The 19,967-nt window shown below is 43.0% G+C and overlaps 1 protein-coding gene across 1 annotated transcript in view; it reads left to right on the top strand.

Moving 5' to 3' along the window:
* Positions 1 to 448: 448 nt before the first annotated feature.
* ATP8A2 (ATPase phospholipid transporting 8A2) overlaps positions 449 to 19,967 on the top strand; it is a 340,483-nt gene continuing 320,964 nt past the window's right edge. The window contains exon 1 of the mRNA XM_086481834.1: positions 449 to 527. Coding sequence (XP_086337960.1) covers positions 449 to 527 — 79 coding nt within the window. The remainder of the gene's footprint in view (positions 528 to 19,967) is intronic.

The following is a 19,967-nucleotide window of genomic DNA, read 5'->3' as shown; positions in this document are numbered from 1 at the left end:
GGCGTTAGCGGCGGCGCCCGGGGCCGTCGGGCCGCACCTGCCCCTCAGGCCGGTGCCCCCCCGGGGCGCGGGCTGCGGCGGCGAGCCGCGGGTCCGCGCCGGAGCAGGCCCTCCCCTCTCCCGAGCCGGGCGGTGCAGAAGAGGCAGCCCCTGCGCCCGGAGGGATTGCCTCTGGCCCCGGCCCTGAGGGAAGGGGTGGTGGAGGGCACAGCGCCCGCCGAGCCCCCTCCTCAAGGAGGGCACCTCCCCGGCCCCCCCGGCGAGGAGCCGAGCCCGGCGAAGGGCTTAGCGCCTCGCCCGCCCCCGCAGCCAGGCCGCGGCGGTGCCAGCGGCCGCCGCCGCAGCGCGGCGTCTGCGTGAGGGGGGGCCCATGGCCAGCCCGCCGCCGCCGCCGCCGCCGCCGCCGCCCTAGCCCGCCGCGGGCTTCGCCTGCCGCCCCGGCCGCAGGATGCCGAACAGGGCCGGCCTGGACACGGCGCTGAGGATGTCCCTGCAGCGGAAATCCTCCAAGATCCACTCCTCGGCCGGTGAGGAAAGGGCGAGGCGAGGCGGGAGCGGGCGGCGGGGGGAGGAGGCGCCGCGGCGGAGGAAGGAGCGCGAAGGGGAAGGAGAGTGCGCCTCCATGGCCCGGCCGCCCGGCCTCGCCGCCGCGCCGCCCGCACCCCCTCCGCCTCCTCCTCCGCCGCCCTCGCCGGGGTGTTTCGGCGGCGGCGGGAAGCCCGCAGTGCCGCCCCCCGGGGGCTCTCTGCGGGAAGGAGGCGCCGCGGCCCACCAGAGCGCGCCGGTCCGCGGCGGAGAGGGCAGCGCTGCGCGCCCGGCCCCCGCGCCCCATGGGCGCCGGGCACCCCGCCCCCGCAGCGCGGCCCCAGCGCTGCACCGCTCGGGGCCTTCCCACGCCTCAGCCACCCCGGGCACTGCACCCCACAGGGCCCTTGCATCCCACTGAACACCCACCCCACAGGGCCCCCGGCCCCACCAGCACCCACACCCCACAGGGCACCCAGCCGACAGGGCCCGGGGCCGCCCTGGCCCGCTGCAGCACAGGCGTTGCCGACCCTTTGCCTGAGCCGCCGGGCAGGTGGTGGACAGCTTCCAGCGGACAGCCTGGGTGCTGCCTTCTCGGGATGGCACTGCTGAGGGGGCAAGACGTTGACCTCCTTTGGTTCTGATAGTTTTTGACAGGAAAATTTCTTGGTGCGCATCTGGTCGGAGGGTAATCCTGCCGGGGGAGGGGAGGCAGGGATGCTGTGCACCCCATCAGCCCGGTCAGGGGCCTCCGACCTGTGGTTGGGAGTGGGGAGAGCACCAGGCACTGCTGTGAGCTTGCAGAGAGATATATTACAAGGTTTCTCAAGAGGTTCATTTAGGAAAATGTTTTCCAACTCGTTCATAAGAAAATAGACAAAAATGGAATAATTTGAGGGTGTAATTCAGGTCCCAAAGGACTTCCACTGACTTCTGTAGGACCAAGGTGCATTCAGAATTCACTGTGGTGTCTTAGGGATAGCTGAAGCCTCAATGACATTGTCTGTGACTTTCAGACAGGTCCAGGAGGAGGCTGAGACACCCATTCTGGGCAAAATATTTAGGTGCCTAGTACTATCTCAGCAGTGAGTAAGGGTGCAGTGTGATAGTCCTTCAGCGCTTCTCATTTGAATAAAGAATGTGCTTTTGAAGCAGATTCCTGATCAGCTCTGCTTTGGGTTACATCTCAGAGCACCTTGGAGAGCATTTGCTGGATTGCTTTTGGACGATGCTGAACTAGAAGATGTCCTCCAGCCACGCGTGGCTGTTCACCCCATGGAACCAGACTAGAGCTGGCTTGAAGGAGAAGCCACCTTCCCTTTGGCTCCTCTGCACAACCTGGTCACTCTACCCCTGTTTGGCCTTACTGCTTGCTAATAAGGACAGAACCTGAGGGACCTCTGCACAGCTGCTGGAGTAAGCAGGATGCTAAGCAAAGAGGTGTGTAATGCTAACTCATAGGAAACGGGGAGGTTTCAGAGTAGGATTTAGCACATTACCAGCTTTACTTATCTTCAGTGTAAGCCATTCGGATGAAACAGTTGCAGTTAAGCAGATTTCACTCTCCAGTGCTTGGGGTTGTGTCTGTTTCAGCAGTCTGATCTGAAACCCTGTCCTGTGGCTGGGAGGCTCCTTTCCCCGAGCTGCAGTTTGGCAGATCTGTTTTTGACCAAATGTTTGGAATCCAAACCTAGGTGCTCTTACCCAAAACTAGGCCTTCAGATGCTGAACGCTTGGTACTTGAAGAATCTTTAGCTTGAATGTGGGATACAGAAGGAGTTTAAGCTTCAGCTTTTCTAAGTCGGATCTAGGTGGTTAAGTTACACCTCAGTCATGCTCTGGGTGCCCAGATCTCCTAGCTGGGATTTATCTATACACAGTTTTAGACTTTTACATGTTCCCTGCCTTTCACGTAAGCAAAATCCAAATTAGATGATACTTTGAAGAACAATGGGGCTTGCTAGTTAGCGTTACTGTCACTGCTTCTCCGTTGCTGAACAATGTATTTCCTATTTAGAATATTTTTCTGAAGGATAACAGAATAGTATCTAGAATAGGTACATATAATACCTATTAAAATTACATACTATAGGTTTGTGTAACTTAATACACAGACTTATTAAAGAACATGGTTGTAGTTGATGTAGGTCAGTACCTAGGGGCTCCACCCAGAAGGTCCTGCCTTCCCCCTTCCTGCGCATTCCCATTGCCTTGCTTCTGTCAGCGTTAGCCATCAGATGGTTACATGGTCACCCGGATCAGTGCTGATGTGGCTCACTACTGGTCTGTATCATCTCGAACGGCAGCAGGGAACAAACACAGAAAGGCAGGAGCGCTCTGATTTTCACAGCATCCTGTGGCTGGATGTGCAGACCTGCTGTCTGTCTGGGCCGAAGAGGTTCTTACAAGGGGCTCTGGGCTGTGTGAACCCCACTGTAAAAGCACACGTTTGGAGGCTGAGCCACTGTCAGCTGAAAATCAGTTCAAATGTGGTTGTGTGATGGCATCGCAAAATCTGAAGACCCTTCCTGAGCTGAATGGCATGGAGAGGGGATTGGTCGCCCTTTTGTCATCCTTAGTTAGGGTCAGGAAACTCTGTCTTCATCCACTGCGGTTTTCTTGGCACCTACGTATCAGAATATTCTGTCTTCTTTCCTTTTTAGAAGAGAAGATGTTTGCTGCTTTGCATTCTTGTGGTTTATTTGCTAGTCCTGTTTACTTTTGAGGGAGTTTTAGTAATCTTAAAGTATTAGCTTTTAGTTTGGGTCACAGATTTATTTTCATACTGTATAAAGTATTTCAGTAGCTTATAGGCGTTCTTCTTTCATCAAGAAGAACACTGCCTCTGTGATGGTCTAATGATGTCTTTTCATGTCAGATCCAATTGTGATTTTCTGCCCTCCTGCATTTTGTAGTGTGGCTTCCACAGGTACTAGTACAGTATGAAATGTAATCGGTGTGTTTGGTAGAGTTTTAAACCCACTTAGCACTAGTAGAAAGGACTTCACAAAAGAGCGGACGATGTGAAAAGGGGAATTTAGAGATAAAGAGTCACCTCCTGCCACTCAAATGATCAGTCCTCTTCTTTTTATGCATTTGCTCATTAATCGATTTTTTTTTTTTTGCTTTGTACAACTACATCTTTTTATTGCTGTAATGTTGTACCAGTGAGCTAAATTGATGAGATTTAAATTATTCTCAAAGAAGACTCCAGCTCTTTGCTGTTGGAACCACAGACATCAAAGGCTAACCTGTTCTTCTCCTTCCTGTCTCCTTAAAGCCACTAAAAATAAGCAACTGTCAATAACACATTGGATGATTACACAGTAACATTTTTATTTTTAGGGCAAAAACCGTTGAATTCCAACTTTAGAATGGATTCAAGGTACAAATGATCTTGATGTCATTTACTGTGGTCTTTTTTAACTACTCAGTGGTGCACATCAGCAAGAAGAAATATTTTAGGGTAAAGATAATGACAGCATCTTCTCCTAGGACATGAGGAGCTGAAATACAAACATCATTTCGTTCTGTGAAACGATACACCTTTTATATCTTTCCCATCTACATTTCCCCTGAAATATTTGCTTATATTTTATGCTGTATATTTGGTTTTAAGAACAGCGACTGTCTCTTAGAGCCTTACTGCTGTCTGATTATAAAGGATCCGTCTTGTCCTTTTGTCAGAGGAACGTCTATGTAAGAACCTCTTTGGGCTAGATCCTGGTTTTGTGCTGTGATAGTACACTGCCATGATTGCAACTGTTGGGAAGTGTCATACGGAGCAGTTACAATTGCGCACAGGCACTTGTATTTTGCTCAAAGCTTTCATCTGTAGTCATTTACAGGTTAGACACAGTTCCTATAGATGTATGTAAAATGCACAGTAGCTATAGGTGAAATATTTAGAGACAGATTTGCACTATTTACATATTGCTGCTTCAAAGAAGGTGCTTTCGGTATTGCGGAGGTCAGGTGCAGATAGTGTAAGAAGCATGGGGAAGGCTAAAGCTGTACTCACGGGATAGCTACATCATATTTTGCAGGCATCTCAGCAGTTCTCCTGAATGCATTTTTAAGCAAACAAACCCTATGAGAGGGGTCAGCACAGTGCTGAGCTAACAGATTCCTAAAATATTAACATTTAAATGTTTAATAGAGCAAAAGCCCTATTCTGCTGTGAGAAATGTACCTGGCAGGCATAGTGACAGTGGGCACTAAACAGAGGGATGCACTGCCTCAGCAAATGCACTGAGTGCCCATGAACATTACCGAGAGTTAGAGACATCCAGCAAGATGATTGCAACCATAGTGTTGGCACATAGACATTCTACTCTATGTTGAGAAATTTTTCCAGGTGAAGAGTAAAGTACCTGTGTGGTTTTGCTCACTCAGACTGTGTGGTGGTGATTTTGTTGAAGTGATACAGAGCTCCTGTTTCTTTTTATCCATGTTTAACTGGCACGTAATGTAGTATAATGTGCAACTTATTCAATCACATCAAAGGCCCGATCCTATTTCCATAAATACCAGTGACAATTAGGCCTTTTCAGCAAAACCTCATCACAATAATCCCCATGTTTTACATTACTACATTTCTGGAGTAGCACAAAGCAGTCTTCTCAAGCAGTGTGAGATCTTGCTCAGCTGTAAAGTGAGGTGGTGACAGTGATGGGGCTAACTGGAGGCCAACCTGAACTTCTGCTGTCTTGGGTAACTCACTTAAAGCTTGTCTGGCTGTGGGAGTTACCTTGCATTGGGATAGAAGGGAGTTTAAAATACATCTGCTTATGACACTGAATTAGAAAAGGATGTTGTATGCACAGTTACTAGGGAATAACTTCATAAATAAACAAGGTCCTAAGTAGCTTTTTTGCCCTACTGTGATGGGGGAGGTGAAATCATGAATAAATCTGTTAAAGATCAAACCATTCAGATGATGGGGAACAGTTATTTAGGAGTTAGCTGCAGAGATAAGAGATTTAACTAAACTTCAGTTTTTAAGATTAAATTAAATGAAATGTATTTAATAAAAAAAAAATTTCCACTCCAGTGTATAGCCAATATATGTACTCTCTTATGTTATGCTATTTGTATATTCATAACTCCACTGAAAACAGACATGTGCTGTCTATTTATAGGAACTATTTTATACTTTCTCTGCTTCACTCTCTCTCCACAAGACTTTTGTTTCAGATTTTAGTTCCCTAGCAGTATCTGCTTTTAATGTGCTTTCCTGTGCTGGTCGAATCAGTGTCATCATTTTCTGAGGAGACCTAAAAGTACTGCCCTGGTAGTATGATTTGGCAGTCATGCTGTTGTAATTCCATGCAGGATTGAAACATCTGACAGTAAAATGATTGCAAGGAAACCTGCTTGACTGTTCAGGGTCCTAGAGTATTTCCAGGACAATGAAACTGCGCTTACTGGTACAGAAAGAACAGTTGTTTTGTATTGCATTTTCATTGCCACGAGGCTTGAGTACAGTCTTGATCTCTGCTAAGTCTGTAGGGAGTTTTTATGTGGAAATCTACAGCTTCAGAAATGATGCTGATTTAAAGCATTCCTTTTTTTTTTTTTTTTTTGATAATTAACTCTTCTTCACTCCCCAAGAAGTTCCAAGCTGACAGCTCCCATTGACTTTACATGGCATTTTGGATGATCATCTGAAAATTGATGGCTGCCCCTCAAACTTATCACTCTCCAATTAGTTACCAATTCATAAGACATTTTTATTGTAGTGAAGACTTGCTGAGGGCCCTATAAACAACCATGTCATCCATTTCTGCTCTTCTGGAAGGTTGTCAGGGGATACTCTATAGACTTGCTACACGGTGGTACTCTTAGCTGGTTCATTTCCTTTGACTTTCTTCTTTGAGCTATCAAGCGTACCCTCTAGATAGTCTTTGAATCTGAGAGGGCTGATTTGCTACTTGTGAAGTAATATTCTAAGTGCCTATGTTAGCTTTATTACTGTAACAGATTACTGTTTCATGTTTGTTTTCTGTCACGGTTTGAGGCTGGGCCGGCCACTAACGAATGACAGACGCTCTCTATTAACCCCTCTCCCACTCCCAGAAGGGAAAGGGAGAGAGAACAAGGGAGGGAGACTTTACGGTTTGGAAAAGAAAACTAAAACAGCTTTAATGAAACAGTAACAATGAAAGAAAAGATAATAATAAGAATGAGGAAATAATGAAGTATATACATGGACTCGGCAGCAGGCAGGGACGGGATGCAGGAGCTGGACCCAGGCACTGGATTCAGGGATGCACGGATCGGGATTGACGACAGAAGGACGGACAGAGTCCTCCTCAGATGTCGGCCATCGAAGAAGAGAGACAGACCCTCGTGATCTCTCAGCTTTATACTGAATACGATGTATATGGGATGGAACACTCTGTTGGTCAGGTTTGGGTCACCTGTCCAGTTTGCTCCTCCCTGCAGGTGTGACCTTTTTTGTGCTTGTGACCCTTTTCACTCCCGGCACCCCAACACGGAGTACAAGATTTAGCAGTGCCCTTGGTCACTACAAGAACAAGGATAAGCAAGGGCCATTCTGCATCCCATTCCTTGGTATGAACTATAAACATCAGGCCTTATCACTGCTAGGAGCAGTCACTGTCTGGAAAAACATGCTGCTGTTTCAGAAAGTGCAGTTAGTTAGAGGAGACTTAACTGAAAAGTTAAAGCACTAAACCAGAATTAGTTCTGGTTTAGCCCAAATACAGGAGTACCATGTTGCATTGTGGGACATTTTAATTAGTTAGTTGTAGTACAAATATCAGAAAATCTGTTACAGACAGTGTCTGTAGAGCCTGATTGCTGGCAGGTCCCTTTAAGGGATAGTTGATCACAAAATCTGTCTTGTATGTATAGCTGGTTGAGCAGAGCAACATATTAGTCTTTCAAATGCAGTTGAACATCTCTGCAGCAACAGCTTTCTGCTTCTGGGGCAGCCGTTTAGTGTGGCTTCCCTTTTCAACAAATGTTTCCTTCCAGTCTCATATTTTCTAGCTAAGCCTTTTGGAGCAGTTGCAGGTATATAAGATATGACATCTGAGAGCTTTAAACCGATTGTCAGCTGCTACACTCAAAGGGTAACTTGTGGAAGATTGTTGACATGGTGGAAGATTGAGAAAAAAAAGTAAAATTGTATGATTTTTTTTTAAAAGCAAAATAAAAAAATGAAGTATCAATATTGAAAACTTCTTATTCAAATAGTTATTCCAGTGTTTGTTTGGAAAGCTTTCAGATTTATGATTTGCATTATTGCCACCTTTTCATAGTGAATTCTATCTACTAGAAAAGTTCCTGGGCAGTTTCTTTCCAGCCTAAGGAGGAGATAGCTGCCTGCCTGTTAGGAAGCTCCTGGCTCTCAGACCACTGGTTAAGACCCATGTCTTACCATGGCAGTAATTCTTGACATTTTTCATATGAATACTGGAAGCTAGAACAGAGCAAGCACACCTGAAAACAGAAGATGCTAAGTTTTGTGTTTCAAGCTGAGGCCTGGTAAGACAAAGCTGACATGATACAGATTTTAATGAGTGACCCAGTCAGAATACCTGTTTGCACTCCTCAGAGAAGCCACATAATCCATATAGTTAGAATGTCACATACATGTACATGACGTTCAGAGGAGGTTTTCCAGACAGATAACAATGTAGTTATCCTTTCAGTAAGCACTAAAACCAGTTTAAATTAGAAAGGACATGGAGTGTCAGTAAGTTAGTCTCAATATCTTCATGTTGTGATAAAGAATCACAAGACATATTGTGGATTTTTAGATACATTTCCACTGCTTTCCACCCTCACATAGGATATTTTTGTTATTTTTAGTTCTAATTTACAACCTGGAAATCGTTGCATTGGGGCATCAGTGCAAAGTGCAAATAAATGAGAACTTGTCTTCCACTTCTGTAAAATGGAAGAGCCATGATTGGGTCAGACTTCTATGTCATAATAGATCCAACCAAGTATGTCAGTTTGTTTTAGGCAAGGGTTTGTTCTGATGAACCTACCTTCTTTTAAAGTGTTGTAAATCAGGATTAACACAACTGAAATTATAAGGCTCTGTAAGGGAGAGAAGGCAGCCTTACATCTTACTTAAAACTGACTGGAAGGTCTTGATTCCTAATCTCTCAAATGCAGATGACCAAACCCATTTATTTGATTTCATTAAATACGTAGGTAGTCATAAAAAGTGAAAGCGAAAATGTTTATCTCCTCACAATGCCACCACCTTGACTCATTTGCTACTGTGAATAGAAGGAGGGCTCAGGTGTTATCTCCTGCTGACCCAGCACTGCTCTGCCCATTCATATGAAGCAGAGTGAAGGCAATCCAACATCCTGTGCCGGTGAGATCTAGGAACGTTCAACCCAGTGCTTATAAAAAGGATATATGAAACAAATAACCCAGGCTTTTCTGTGCCTTTACTGTAAGCAGACATCACCTTAACTTGATAGATGCAGTGTGTCTGTAAATGGGAGACAAGAGATGCTGAAAGAATATGTGCAAAGTCAACAGCAGCCATCATAACTCTGAAACAGATACGGAGGCTCCATCTGCACTTGTCATATCAGTTACACAGATGGGACTCGGGACTTAACTTGGAAGCTTTAAACTGAAATCCAGTTGTCATTTACTCAACATTTCTGCGTCACTAAGGAGGCTCAGCATAATTCCTGCTTCAGTGGTCCCATGGCTGCTGAACTGAAATGCATTGACCTCAGTCCTGGTGCCTTGTTTTGAAGAGGGACAGAAAGATGGGAATTAAGGTATGCGGGTGCTCCCCAGACCAGTCCTGCTTTACAGATTAACAGTCAGATCTTGTTCCCAGAGTTTCACTAATACAAGTCTGCACCTGGAAGCCATTCTTGTGCTATTTGTCTGCCTGGTCATAGGGGGGAAAGAAGAGCTTTCGTAAGAGTTTAGCAGACTGACAGGAGGAGAGAGTGCTATCCTTCTCCCTCTCTGCCCTCAGTCAAACTCATCCTAATTCTGCATTGCCTGGAGACCGGGGACTATTCACTCTTCAGTCCTTAACTAGAATCCTGACCCTTGCTGAAGTTTTCCCACAATCTTCAGACAGTAAAAAGCTTCTTACCCTCTGCTTTTGATGAAAGTAATTTTATTTACAAATCTGAAATTTGCTTATCTGATCTTTCAAAACATTTTAAACCCTACAAATCTTTATTAGGGTGACAAAAGGGGGTGATCAGTCTTCAGAAAGAGAAAGGAGTGGCTAGAAAGATTTGAAAGACTTGAGGAGAAAGTTGATTTCTTACAGAAAAAGCAAAAAGATTCGGGCATTGAGGTCCCAAATTAAGACGCTTCAGGAAAGTGCAATTATTGGTAAATTTATTAACAGGCAAATGTGCAAAAGAACTCATTATTTTAGAGTTATTTTAGGTATGTTCCATCTTGAGAAATTGGAGTTGGACATCATTTCAGGTCTTTATATATAGTGTTGAGCCCCTGTAATGGGAAGAATTAAAAATACTTTTTCTGGAGAGGGTGAGGGCAATATAATCTGATACCGTATAGATCCACATTACTGAAGGGGCCACTATAGTTGATGTTTTGATTGTGACTAAGCTCTTCAGGACAGAATATGCCATTTCACTTTGGCCAGTACTTCTATATTTATTGTGGGCTTCACAATATTTTGATATTTTACTTCCCAGCTACCAAACGCAAGCTTCTGTTAGCCTAGCTATCATCTAAACAGTTAAGTTTCTGTACATATAGTCAAGACAGAGAAATATTATTTCAAGTAGAGGATAATGCTAGTGCAAGAACAAACTTTCACAGACATTTAGTCAGAAAGTAATAACGTATTTCTAAATATCAGAGAACTGTTCAGAAAAGCTTTCCAGAAGGAATGGCGGGAAAGAAATCTAGCTTGATCTCATAATTGAATTTGATTGGTATATGTGAAAGACTATGAAATAACCATCTGGAATAGGAGCATCTGAACTTTTAAACAGCCTTTTGCTTCTAGGTCTGTTTTTAAACACCAAGTAGAACCAGGAACTTAATGGGCAGAAAATAGAGTGTATACATTGATCTTCCCAGGAGCAGGTTGTAAAATAACACCTGCACTTAATATCTGCTTTTGATTGAACAATAACAACCATCAGATGGAGTATATTCCAGTACTTCCTTTTCACCATGCTAGGATTGGGTTGATCTGTGTTGTCTCCTGTCATTTGAGTTTCAGATTAATTTCTTACTTATAATTGACCAATAATTGTTTTGGAAAAAAGCAAAAAGTGCATAAAGGCAGTAACATGAGAAATGTAAAATAATGGAAGAGCGTGGTGGCAGAGGGGGAAGGAGGGAGTCAGTATCCCTGAATGTCCTGCCAACAGGAACAAAATAGATCAGTTTCTCTGGACGCCAAAAGAGGACAACCTGAGGACACTACAACCATGGCAGTCCGAACTGATAAAAGAAAATGTGTTTGTCCCTATGAACCATAAATAAAGAGAGAACCTCTGCCTTTCGATTTTTCAGTGTGACTGTGTGCAGACAGAGATACAAACTCTGAGAGTATCCTGCTGCCTGGACTGTATTTTCTGACAACCTGAAGTCCAGTCAGGGTATTTTTTTTCACTCTGGAATATGGACAGCCTTTGGATACAGCTGGCGATCCAACCACAAGGGAGGTGTATACATGACTTACGCAGGAGGTAGGACAGCACATGTCTCCCAACCCTCCTACTGCCAGTTTATCAAGAACTTCCTGTGAGTTGTAATGTATGCTGTCATCCTAAAATTGCCCAGTAACACAGGTGATGCTTTCCCTAAATGCATGCCAGGGAGCCCTTCTATCATGGGTCTCTGTTAGCTGGGACTATGTACGCATGGTCTTCTGTGCACAGCATCTCCCCATTACCATTCCCTCTCTTCTGACAGAGCATCTCATAGGAGAACTGCAAAATCCCAGATCCTACAGTAGATCCAAGAAGGTCTCTTGAGTTACAGGATCTCCGCTGAAAGCAGCTTGATGAGGAAGTCATTTTTGTCTCACAGTAGATGCACCTGCCATTTAAATCGCTGTCCATTTCCGCCACTGACTCCATGCCATCTCCCTTCAATGTGCTCACCCACATTGGTTCTGGTAGGAGTTCCAGTTAGATGCGAAGGGCTGCATCTGGCATGGCATGGGAGAGAGCAGTAAGTGTTCCAAGACTGAACTGCAGGAAAGATCTCAACAATCCTAAACTTTTACCATCAAGGAAGACTGTTAATCCAGGGCTCCAAAGAAGAAGATTCTGCAGTCCTCAACACTGGATGGTTTTGTTGAAGTTTTGGTCTGCCTGCTGATTACCTAAACCATTTTCTTTGAAGGCTGTTTGCCAGAACCCCAAAGAGAGAAATATGGGAATAAAATAGCTGCAATAATGTGTCTGACATGGTTTTGTTGAGACAGTGCAATTTTGTGTTAGTGATAAATAGCATGGGATTTAAATAATTCAGTAGTCCTTTTGGTACTTTTTGGTTCATTAGACAGCCAGGTTTCCCAGGGTCTGTGCACTGGCCGTTCCTGCTATGATTGCTGTTGTTTAAAGAGACATTAAATTCTTTTACCAGGTTATCAGTGCCATCTCCTATGTAGAGAGATCCCTGACAACCAGAGGCAAGAGTTAATCTTATTCCTTCTTTCTACTGGAACCTTTTTTTTTTCAGTTAAAGCCTCTTGTAAGACACCCAATACTTTACACACAAACATACTGCTGAATTTCTGCCTCATTCTGCTACAGGCTACAAATTAAATCAGGACATCAGTTTTGCCCACTGTTGAAAGGATTTATATTTCTATGTCCCAGTTCATGTCTAGACAGGTCAGATGGTACTATTGGAGTGTACACTGTCATTAATTTGGGACTCAGCAACCGTAAACAACCATATTTTTTATTTTAATCAGAATTAGTACATGAACTAACTTTCAGTAATAAAATGTTAGTACCCTAAGCAGCAGCCACAAAATTTACTGATGTGGAGAAGAACAGCAGTGATGTGGTAGCTTCTGTCTTCATGGTGAGCTAAAGCTGTTTCACTTCAGTTCCAAGTATTTTGTCATCAGTGTCTCCAGAGCAAGGGAATAACTTTAGTTATCTACTTCACAGGGTCAATATGAAGATTTCAGGCAGCTACACAGTATTTGTGTGGTGCTGGGAAATAGAAAATGGTTTATGAAAAGGTTTCTTTAGTCAGGTCTGTTGGCAGCCATTACGGTTACATTTTTTTCATAGTTGCCATCTGGCTTTGGTGATGTCAGACCTCATGAAACCAAGTCCATGTGGATATTCTGGAAAAGACAAACAGAGCATGACCTTTCATTTAATCCTTTATTTCTTGTAAAGGTTTATTTTTACAAGGGCATTTTATAAGCTATATTTCTGTAGGTTTTTTGCATTATTTCTTATTGTTTAAATAGCTTATTAACAATGATTCTACTCCTGCATAAACAATTCTAATAAGAAAATTGATATATCAGTTTTTATAGTCTAAAATTTGAGAAGAGTGATTAGCAGCCTGAAGAAGGGGGAAGGGAAGTCCTACATTAAGAAGATTGGCAGTGCTTCAGGTAGAAGACTATGCTGTGACTGGGGCTATAGCCAAAAATAGAATTAGATTAACAGAAGAAAAGCAAGTAGCTAAAACTAAGGTCAAAGCAGAAATAGACGCTTTAGAATTGTCTCATACACCAAAAGATAGGAAGAGATATTAAAGGAGTTTTCTTATTATATACACCTCTAAAAAGGAAAATCAGTTCATACTAAAGAACAGTGAAAGAAGACTCAATAAGAAGTCAATTAAGAGGTAAAGAACTAAACTTTAAAACACCAGAAAAAAAATCCATTAACCTTTTCTGGTTGTTTGTACAGGTTATTGTATACTATTACAAATAAATTAAAAAGTAATCTCGTAATAACGCCAACATTTACAAAATCAAAGGAACAGTAAAAGTAAGTTTTACTTATTCTCATTCAGGTGAGGCAACATAGTGACCATTCAAGCTGAATAGGTTGTGTTTTAACTACTCACCAGAAAGTAGGCTTAACTAGATACAAGTTCTGTCTGATACCAATTATTAAAGCTGTGTTTACACTAATGAGCCCCAGCCCCCTAGTTTGTGGGTGAGAGAAGGTAATGCAGACAGATAAGACTTTAAAAGAGGAGAAAAGCAGTAGGGGGTTATGTCTGTAGAGGTTTTGGTAGGATAAGCACATAGGAGTTTTGTCCTTTCTTTTAGCTTTGGATTTCAGTCTGGTAAGTTTGTTGGAGGGGAGGGAAAGTTGCATTTATTAAAAAATGTGTTTTTCATGTGTTAATCTGAGGTAGATACTGATTATCTTTATCTTTTCTTCACTTTCTTATGTGGAAGAGCTGAAAGCCTGTTTTCTTGATAGGAAGTTTTACTCAGCAGTACAGAATGAGTCTTGTGGTAAGCAAAGCCAATGCCTGGTTTTACTGTAATAGGTTTGTTCTTTTATTTGTGATAAGATATTGGTTGGTAAAAATATAGCTAAAACTTCAACCTGGAGATCAAACAACTATGAATCCATATCAGGATAATTCCTTCCTGCGGGTAATCCTGTGTTGCTGTCATCATAGGCACTTAAACTGTGTGATGTGAGCACTACAGTGCTGGTTCTCAACAGCTGCATAGTAGGAGTTATGTTAAAGATGGAAGGTATACTTAATGTGAGACACTCCTTCAAATTTGTTAGGGTGTAAGGCTAATTAGCGGTGAGGAACTGTTGTTTTAACAAGGAGTTCACTATTAAGACAGTGAATGGATTTCTCTCCATTGAGTAGCTCTACTATTGATAGCAAAGTAAAACAGCTATGTGATAATAATGTGATAATAGTATTTCTGAAGGTCTCTAAACATGGTATAGCAAATTAATACTTACTAGTTGAGGAGTTCTGCTCATGTATGAACAAATACCTTCTGTGATAGTCTTTGGAGGGAAGAAAAACAAGGCTTTTAGGCTTTCAGAAAAAATTACTATACGATTTTTGTCCCCTGTAGTTATTTGAGAGAACTGGTTGCTTGATTTCATATTGTATTAAAAGTGAAGCTTGTACTGGGCTTGGGAATGACTATTTCCCTTTCAAAAGGTGTATCCTCATTCATGAAGGAATGAGAAACTTGAGCAACCTGTATCTAACCCAGTAATGGATACAGTTCGCTACTGCCTGAAGCTCTGTCCTGAAGCGTTTAGAACCACTTTTGGACTGAACCATTCCCTGCACTGAACAGCAGGAAAGAGAAGAGTGGCTGACATCTAGCTAGTAAGACTTTCTTAGGAAGGAAACAGCAGTGCTTGCTGTACCTGGATGGATGCACTGTCTTTGGAAATTGAGTCAGCTAGGTGGTGACGTTCAGCTTTCAGCAGTGGTTGGTTGGTTTGGGCTTTTTTCCCCCTCTCCTCCCTAGGGCTACTTTGTCATGGAAAAGTCCTCCAGTACTAGCATATGACTCATAAGCATAATTTCCTCTAAATCCACAGCAGCCTGTGCAATACTAGATAATTAAATACTGAAAAGTCTGTGATTCTTGTCTTTGCTCGTTCTGGTAGCAGTTCCAATAAAACTCTGCCTATTGCAGACAGGTACTGGAATGTCTCAAAAGTGACATGAGGATACAGTACAAATATACTTAATTCTCAGCAGTGGTGGAATAGGTCAAGCTGTATCCTGATCTGATGGAAAACAAACGTTTAATGTTTTGGCAATGACAAGCTTGCATGAACTCTAGCAGGAGACCTGTGTGGTCATAGCCCCAGCTGGTCTAGTCAGCATAACTCTGCCTAAATCAAATTCACTGTCACCAATCTGCATCAATTCAGTGTCTGAGCTATAGGCTTCCCAGAAAAATCTGTAGAACCATGATAATGTATCTTTTAGAGATCAAGCCACTGAGACTATTATCTCACCTTGGGGGGCGGGGGGGGGGGAGTGGTAGCAGGTGAAAAAGAGGGAAGAATACTTTTAGAACTCATCCACTACAGATGCTGCAGACAAGATAGCTGTTCCAGGAAGAACAACTAGCTTAAAAAGGCTTATTAAGTTGAGATTTTGCTAATAAAAATACTTTTAGGGGAGAACTTCTGCAGTTATACTATAGGACTTCAGCATAACAGTAGCAGGTGGATAAATAACACTTATTACTGCAGCATTAAAATAACTGGTAATTATATTTTTTTTATATAACATGCTTCAAAGAGAAAAGGAAGGATCCATGTGAGGTTCTAGCTCAATAAGCTTTCTTCTCATCCCTGATCTGATCTTCTGACTGAGGCTGTAGAGCAGAGATAAGACTGGCTGATACTGCAAAATCTGTAAGCCTCTCTTATCTGTCAGTAGTGCTCTTTTCCTGCAGGGGACAGGCAGAGATGTGTGATGGCAGCTCTTCTCTTGTCCTTGGTTAAATGTGTAACTGCTGTTGAATTTTGTTTTGGAAGTCTGTTTATACATCCATTAAACTAAAAATAAACTTGTCCTACACTGATTATCAGGTCTGTCCTGAGCTTTGTGCAGATGTATGTCTCTGTTTAGCTGCCTTAAAGATTATTAACTGTGTTCTGGTTTTGGTAGTCCTTGGTGATACAGATCACTTATAAGCAACATGAGAGGTTCTGCACTGCATTCTTTATGTGGTGCTCAAGGCTGGGAGTACAGAAATTGCTCTTCTAGGTCCAAATATAAGAAACATGAAATGCAGACACCTACTATTCCACCCCCTTGCTGTAACTTTCCTCTTGGGGAGGTGATGGTTTCAATCTTGCCTCCAAGTCATCTCGAAACTGCCAGGTGGTGGGGAGGGCTTTTAATTCTCACATCAGCATAGATACTTCTGTTCTAAGGCGCCTTAAAAGGAACAAAATGTCTGTTGGTGCCAGAAAATGAATCTCTTGAGGAATGTGCTACTTCTGCATGTCCTGTTGGTGTTGTGATGGTGATGTAGGATAGCAGAGTCACTCTGCAATGATTCTGTTACTCTTGGAGCTCTGAAATAGCCTGAGGTTTTTTTCTTCTTCCTGCTGTTAATAGTCACTTCCATGTTGCCCACTCTGCACCAAGGATGGCATCTCTCACTGGAGTGGAGTGATGTGTCTGAATGGGTTATGTTCATAGCTCTGGGATTCAGTGCAGCCCTCTATATGCATGTGGAGGGTCCCCTCCGCCATGTTGGGACTGCTGAACAGTCCTTGGTCTGAAGGTGGAGGGCTAAAATATGCTGTCTGATTGACATAATGCAGGAACAATATTATTACAGTCTTGTTAAACTTGAACATAGTTAGGTACTACATTAGAAAAATTAGTATAAGAGTTAACAAGAACATGATAGTCTAATTTTATTAGTTATTACACGAGGCTGTTAGAAAGATGCTGTTTTCTGCAAGGCATTTGGCTGCTGCATGAGATGGCTGAAAGTATATTGCAATTAGTGAGAATGAATTGGTTGCCAATTTCCTCTCTTGAAGCATTCCATTAAGAGTCCCACTAACAGTTGTAGTGAACATTTAATGAATACAATAAGCCACATAACCCACACAAGCCTGTGTGGCTTAGTGCATGTTTGTTCTGTCATGATACAATGCAGTCAGGTTTTTCACCTGTTTTACCAAGTACTTCTTCAACAACTTGGTGTGACTTCTATTTCAAAAATGTTGCCTCAGTGAGGGGAATAGACTATAACTTTTTTCCCCATTATTTCTTTCATATCTATGTTGTTCTGTGTTGAGCACACGTGAAGAAAGCAGAAACAACAGTAGTAAGGATATAGTGGTTTAATAATATGCTGTTCTTGGTTTAACACTCAATCCTTAGAACTTGTAGTGTGATGGTCGGGTACCCTCTTGCGTAGGATCAGTGCCTTACAGAGGCATTTTGGTGGCTTGTCCAGGCACTGAAACCTAGCATTGCAGAAAAGATCTGCTCCGTGCCCAAAGGGGTATCTGTGTATCTAAGGTGAGTACTCAAATGCACAAGCCTGTACCGAATAGCAAGCTCTTCATCTAACAGGGGCAGGATGAGGTAAAATTAGGCCTTGCTTCTGCAATAGCTGATCTGAAATGAACTTCAGGGGGTTCTAGTGTCTTCTTAATGCAAGTGATCCTTCCCTGTTGTTTTCTGCAGTACATGTGACATAGCTGCCAAGCAGAGGGAAGTGGTTTGAAGAAATGCTGGGAGCAAAGATTGTGGCTGACTGCTTAATCAGTACCCATCAGCCTGTCCTTGATGATCAAACAGTTCTTCCTGATTATTTCTGGATCAGTCTTGCTAGTCTTTCTTCCTTCCCTTGCAAAGGAAGGTATATATGTATTTGAAACCCTGGGGTTCATGGGAGGTTGTTTAAACCTTAGGTTCCTACTTTGTAGTCAGATGTGTCCTGGAAAAGGTGGTCTCAGCTGTCTTGTGTGGCATGTTGGCATGCTCAGGGTATGCCCACATGGTCATGCCATTTAAATATGTTTTCCTTAAGACTGGTGTTTTGCTAACATCCTCTAGAGCATGGACTGATGGGTTTTAGTGTGTTATGTTGCTGTTTTGGACAAATGTGGGGGTAAAAGATGAGGCATCTGAGGGATTTTGTAGGGGTGAGTTGGGAGTTGCCCTCAGAGTGCTGAGGGAGCCTCACTGTCTTTCAAAGCTGGTTCTACTCTGCAGGGTCATTCCCTTACCATGTCATAGCTCAGGTCAGCATGCAAGATGTGGCTCTGTCTCAGCAGTCAGTAGCACTAGTAAGGACACGGGGTTCAGTAAGACATAGCAGGCTTGCTGTTGGTTGAGCCCTTTCCAGTGACAGCAGTTGGCAGTGGTGAGATGAAGACACAGTATTGGGTTTGTTGTGCTTTTGTGATAGGCTCTGTCACAAAATACAGAGGGACCTGCATTGCTTTGGTTGGCCTTAAGGCTGCAGTCTGCTGTGTTTTGTTCTTGACAGTTAAAATTCACCCCAATACAGCTATTGCCCATGTCTGATCAGGGTAAGATATTCATCCTTGTCTCTGCATAATAGATTAGATGCTTCTAAGAAACGCTGCTTTTCTAATGCGTGTTCTTCTGTGGAGGTCTTCCACGATACCTGTACACATGTGCAGACATGAGAAGAGAACAAACATGAGTTCCTAAACTAATTGTTGTTTTCCTAGTATTCTTAAATTTTAATGAAGTGGTGGGCTTGTCTTTGTAATCTGAGTGCTGTTGGCTGATGGAAGTTTAGCAACTCCACTGATCATGTCTGTGGCTTTTAGCTACAGGACCCTTACCTCACCCCATTAAGGGTAACAGCAATTCTGTCCATGGCTGTTGCATAGCGCTGCGTAGTGAGCAAGTGGCAGGTCTAAGCTGGCTTTGACAAATCCAATGAATTATCTGCAGCCTATTTCACTGACCAAGTATGAAGGGCAAACATTGCGCATTTAGTATTGCTAGTGGCGTATCTTGTGTGCTGTCTTTCATCTTCCCCTCCTGCTTCCTCTTCGTCAGTACTTCAGTTATGAGGGTACCTGCTAATGCCCTGTATGTCTAGAGCAGGCGTGCTGTGTAAATAATTAATAGGGCTTGCATCAAACAAGTCTAGTGAGTGAGGGGAAACTGAAGTTGAATGATGACAGAAGATACACAATACTGGATTTTCATCTAATGCAAATCTGGATTTTGTTAGAGCTATTCTATGCTTCCCCTGAAGCCAGCTTTCCCCAAGGCTTGGTTGGACTGATTAGCTGCAGTTGCCAGACGGAGCTATCCCTATGTTGCAGCCTGTCTGCCTGCTGTTGATACCTTTGATTTATTTTTTTTTTAAACAATTGTTCTTGATGTGTAATAAGGATTGCTCTTAAGGGAGTGCCAAAGGATCAACTAATCATTAGAACTTTTTTCATGGGAAGAGTCTCAGGGCTGCATTAAAGCTGTCTTAAGAACCCGTAGGGAAAAGGCTGTGCTTGTCTCTGTGCTTATAACTATAGCACGTCATATTTGAATCCTTAACTTCTCAGCTAGACTTTGGCCAAGGGCTGCAAGTTAGGTCATAGGGCTGTGTTAGGCAAGAACTGCTAAGTGATGTTGTTCCATTTTGGATTAGTGCATATGTGGCCTTTAGTTTCAAAAGGTATTTTTATGTTTCAGCTGGTAAAGGAGTTCTCATCTGGCCTATTAGAAGGCAGCAGTCCCAGGCACAGGCCAAGTGCTACTGCTATGGGGTACAAGGAATGCATTTCTTTGCTTTATCCTGTGACTCTAAGAAGATTTTTGTTAAATGTTTGTTTTCTCCTCCCTTTTACAGTTATCTAGTGTTCTTGCCTCTAAAAATAAATGAGCTAAATCAGCTCTATAGCATTGTTGATGCTGAGTTGATATAAGTGCAAATAAAAGCAAGAAGCTGTAGTGGTTTCAGGCTATTTAAAAAAAAC

This window comes from Leptosomus discolor, chromosome 1 (genome assembly GCF_034619465.1).
Source record: "Leptosomus discolor isolate bLepDis1 chromosome 1, bLepDis1.hap2, whole genome shotgun sequence".
In the NCBI taxonomy this organism is placed as follows: domain Eukaryota; kingdom Metazoa; phylum Chordata; class Aves; order Leptosomiformes; family Leptosomidae; genus Leptosomus; species Leptosomus discolor.
The sequence above is the reverse complement of the archived record's forward strand: the minus strand, read 5'-3'. Positions and strand labels throughout refer to the sequence as shown.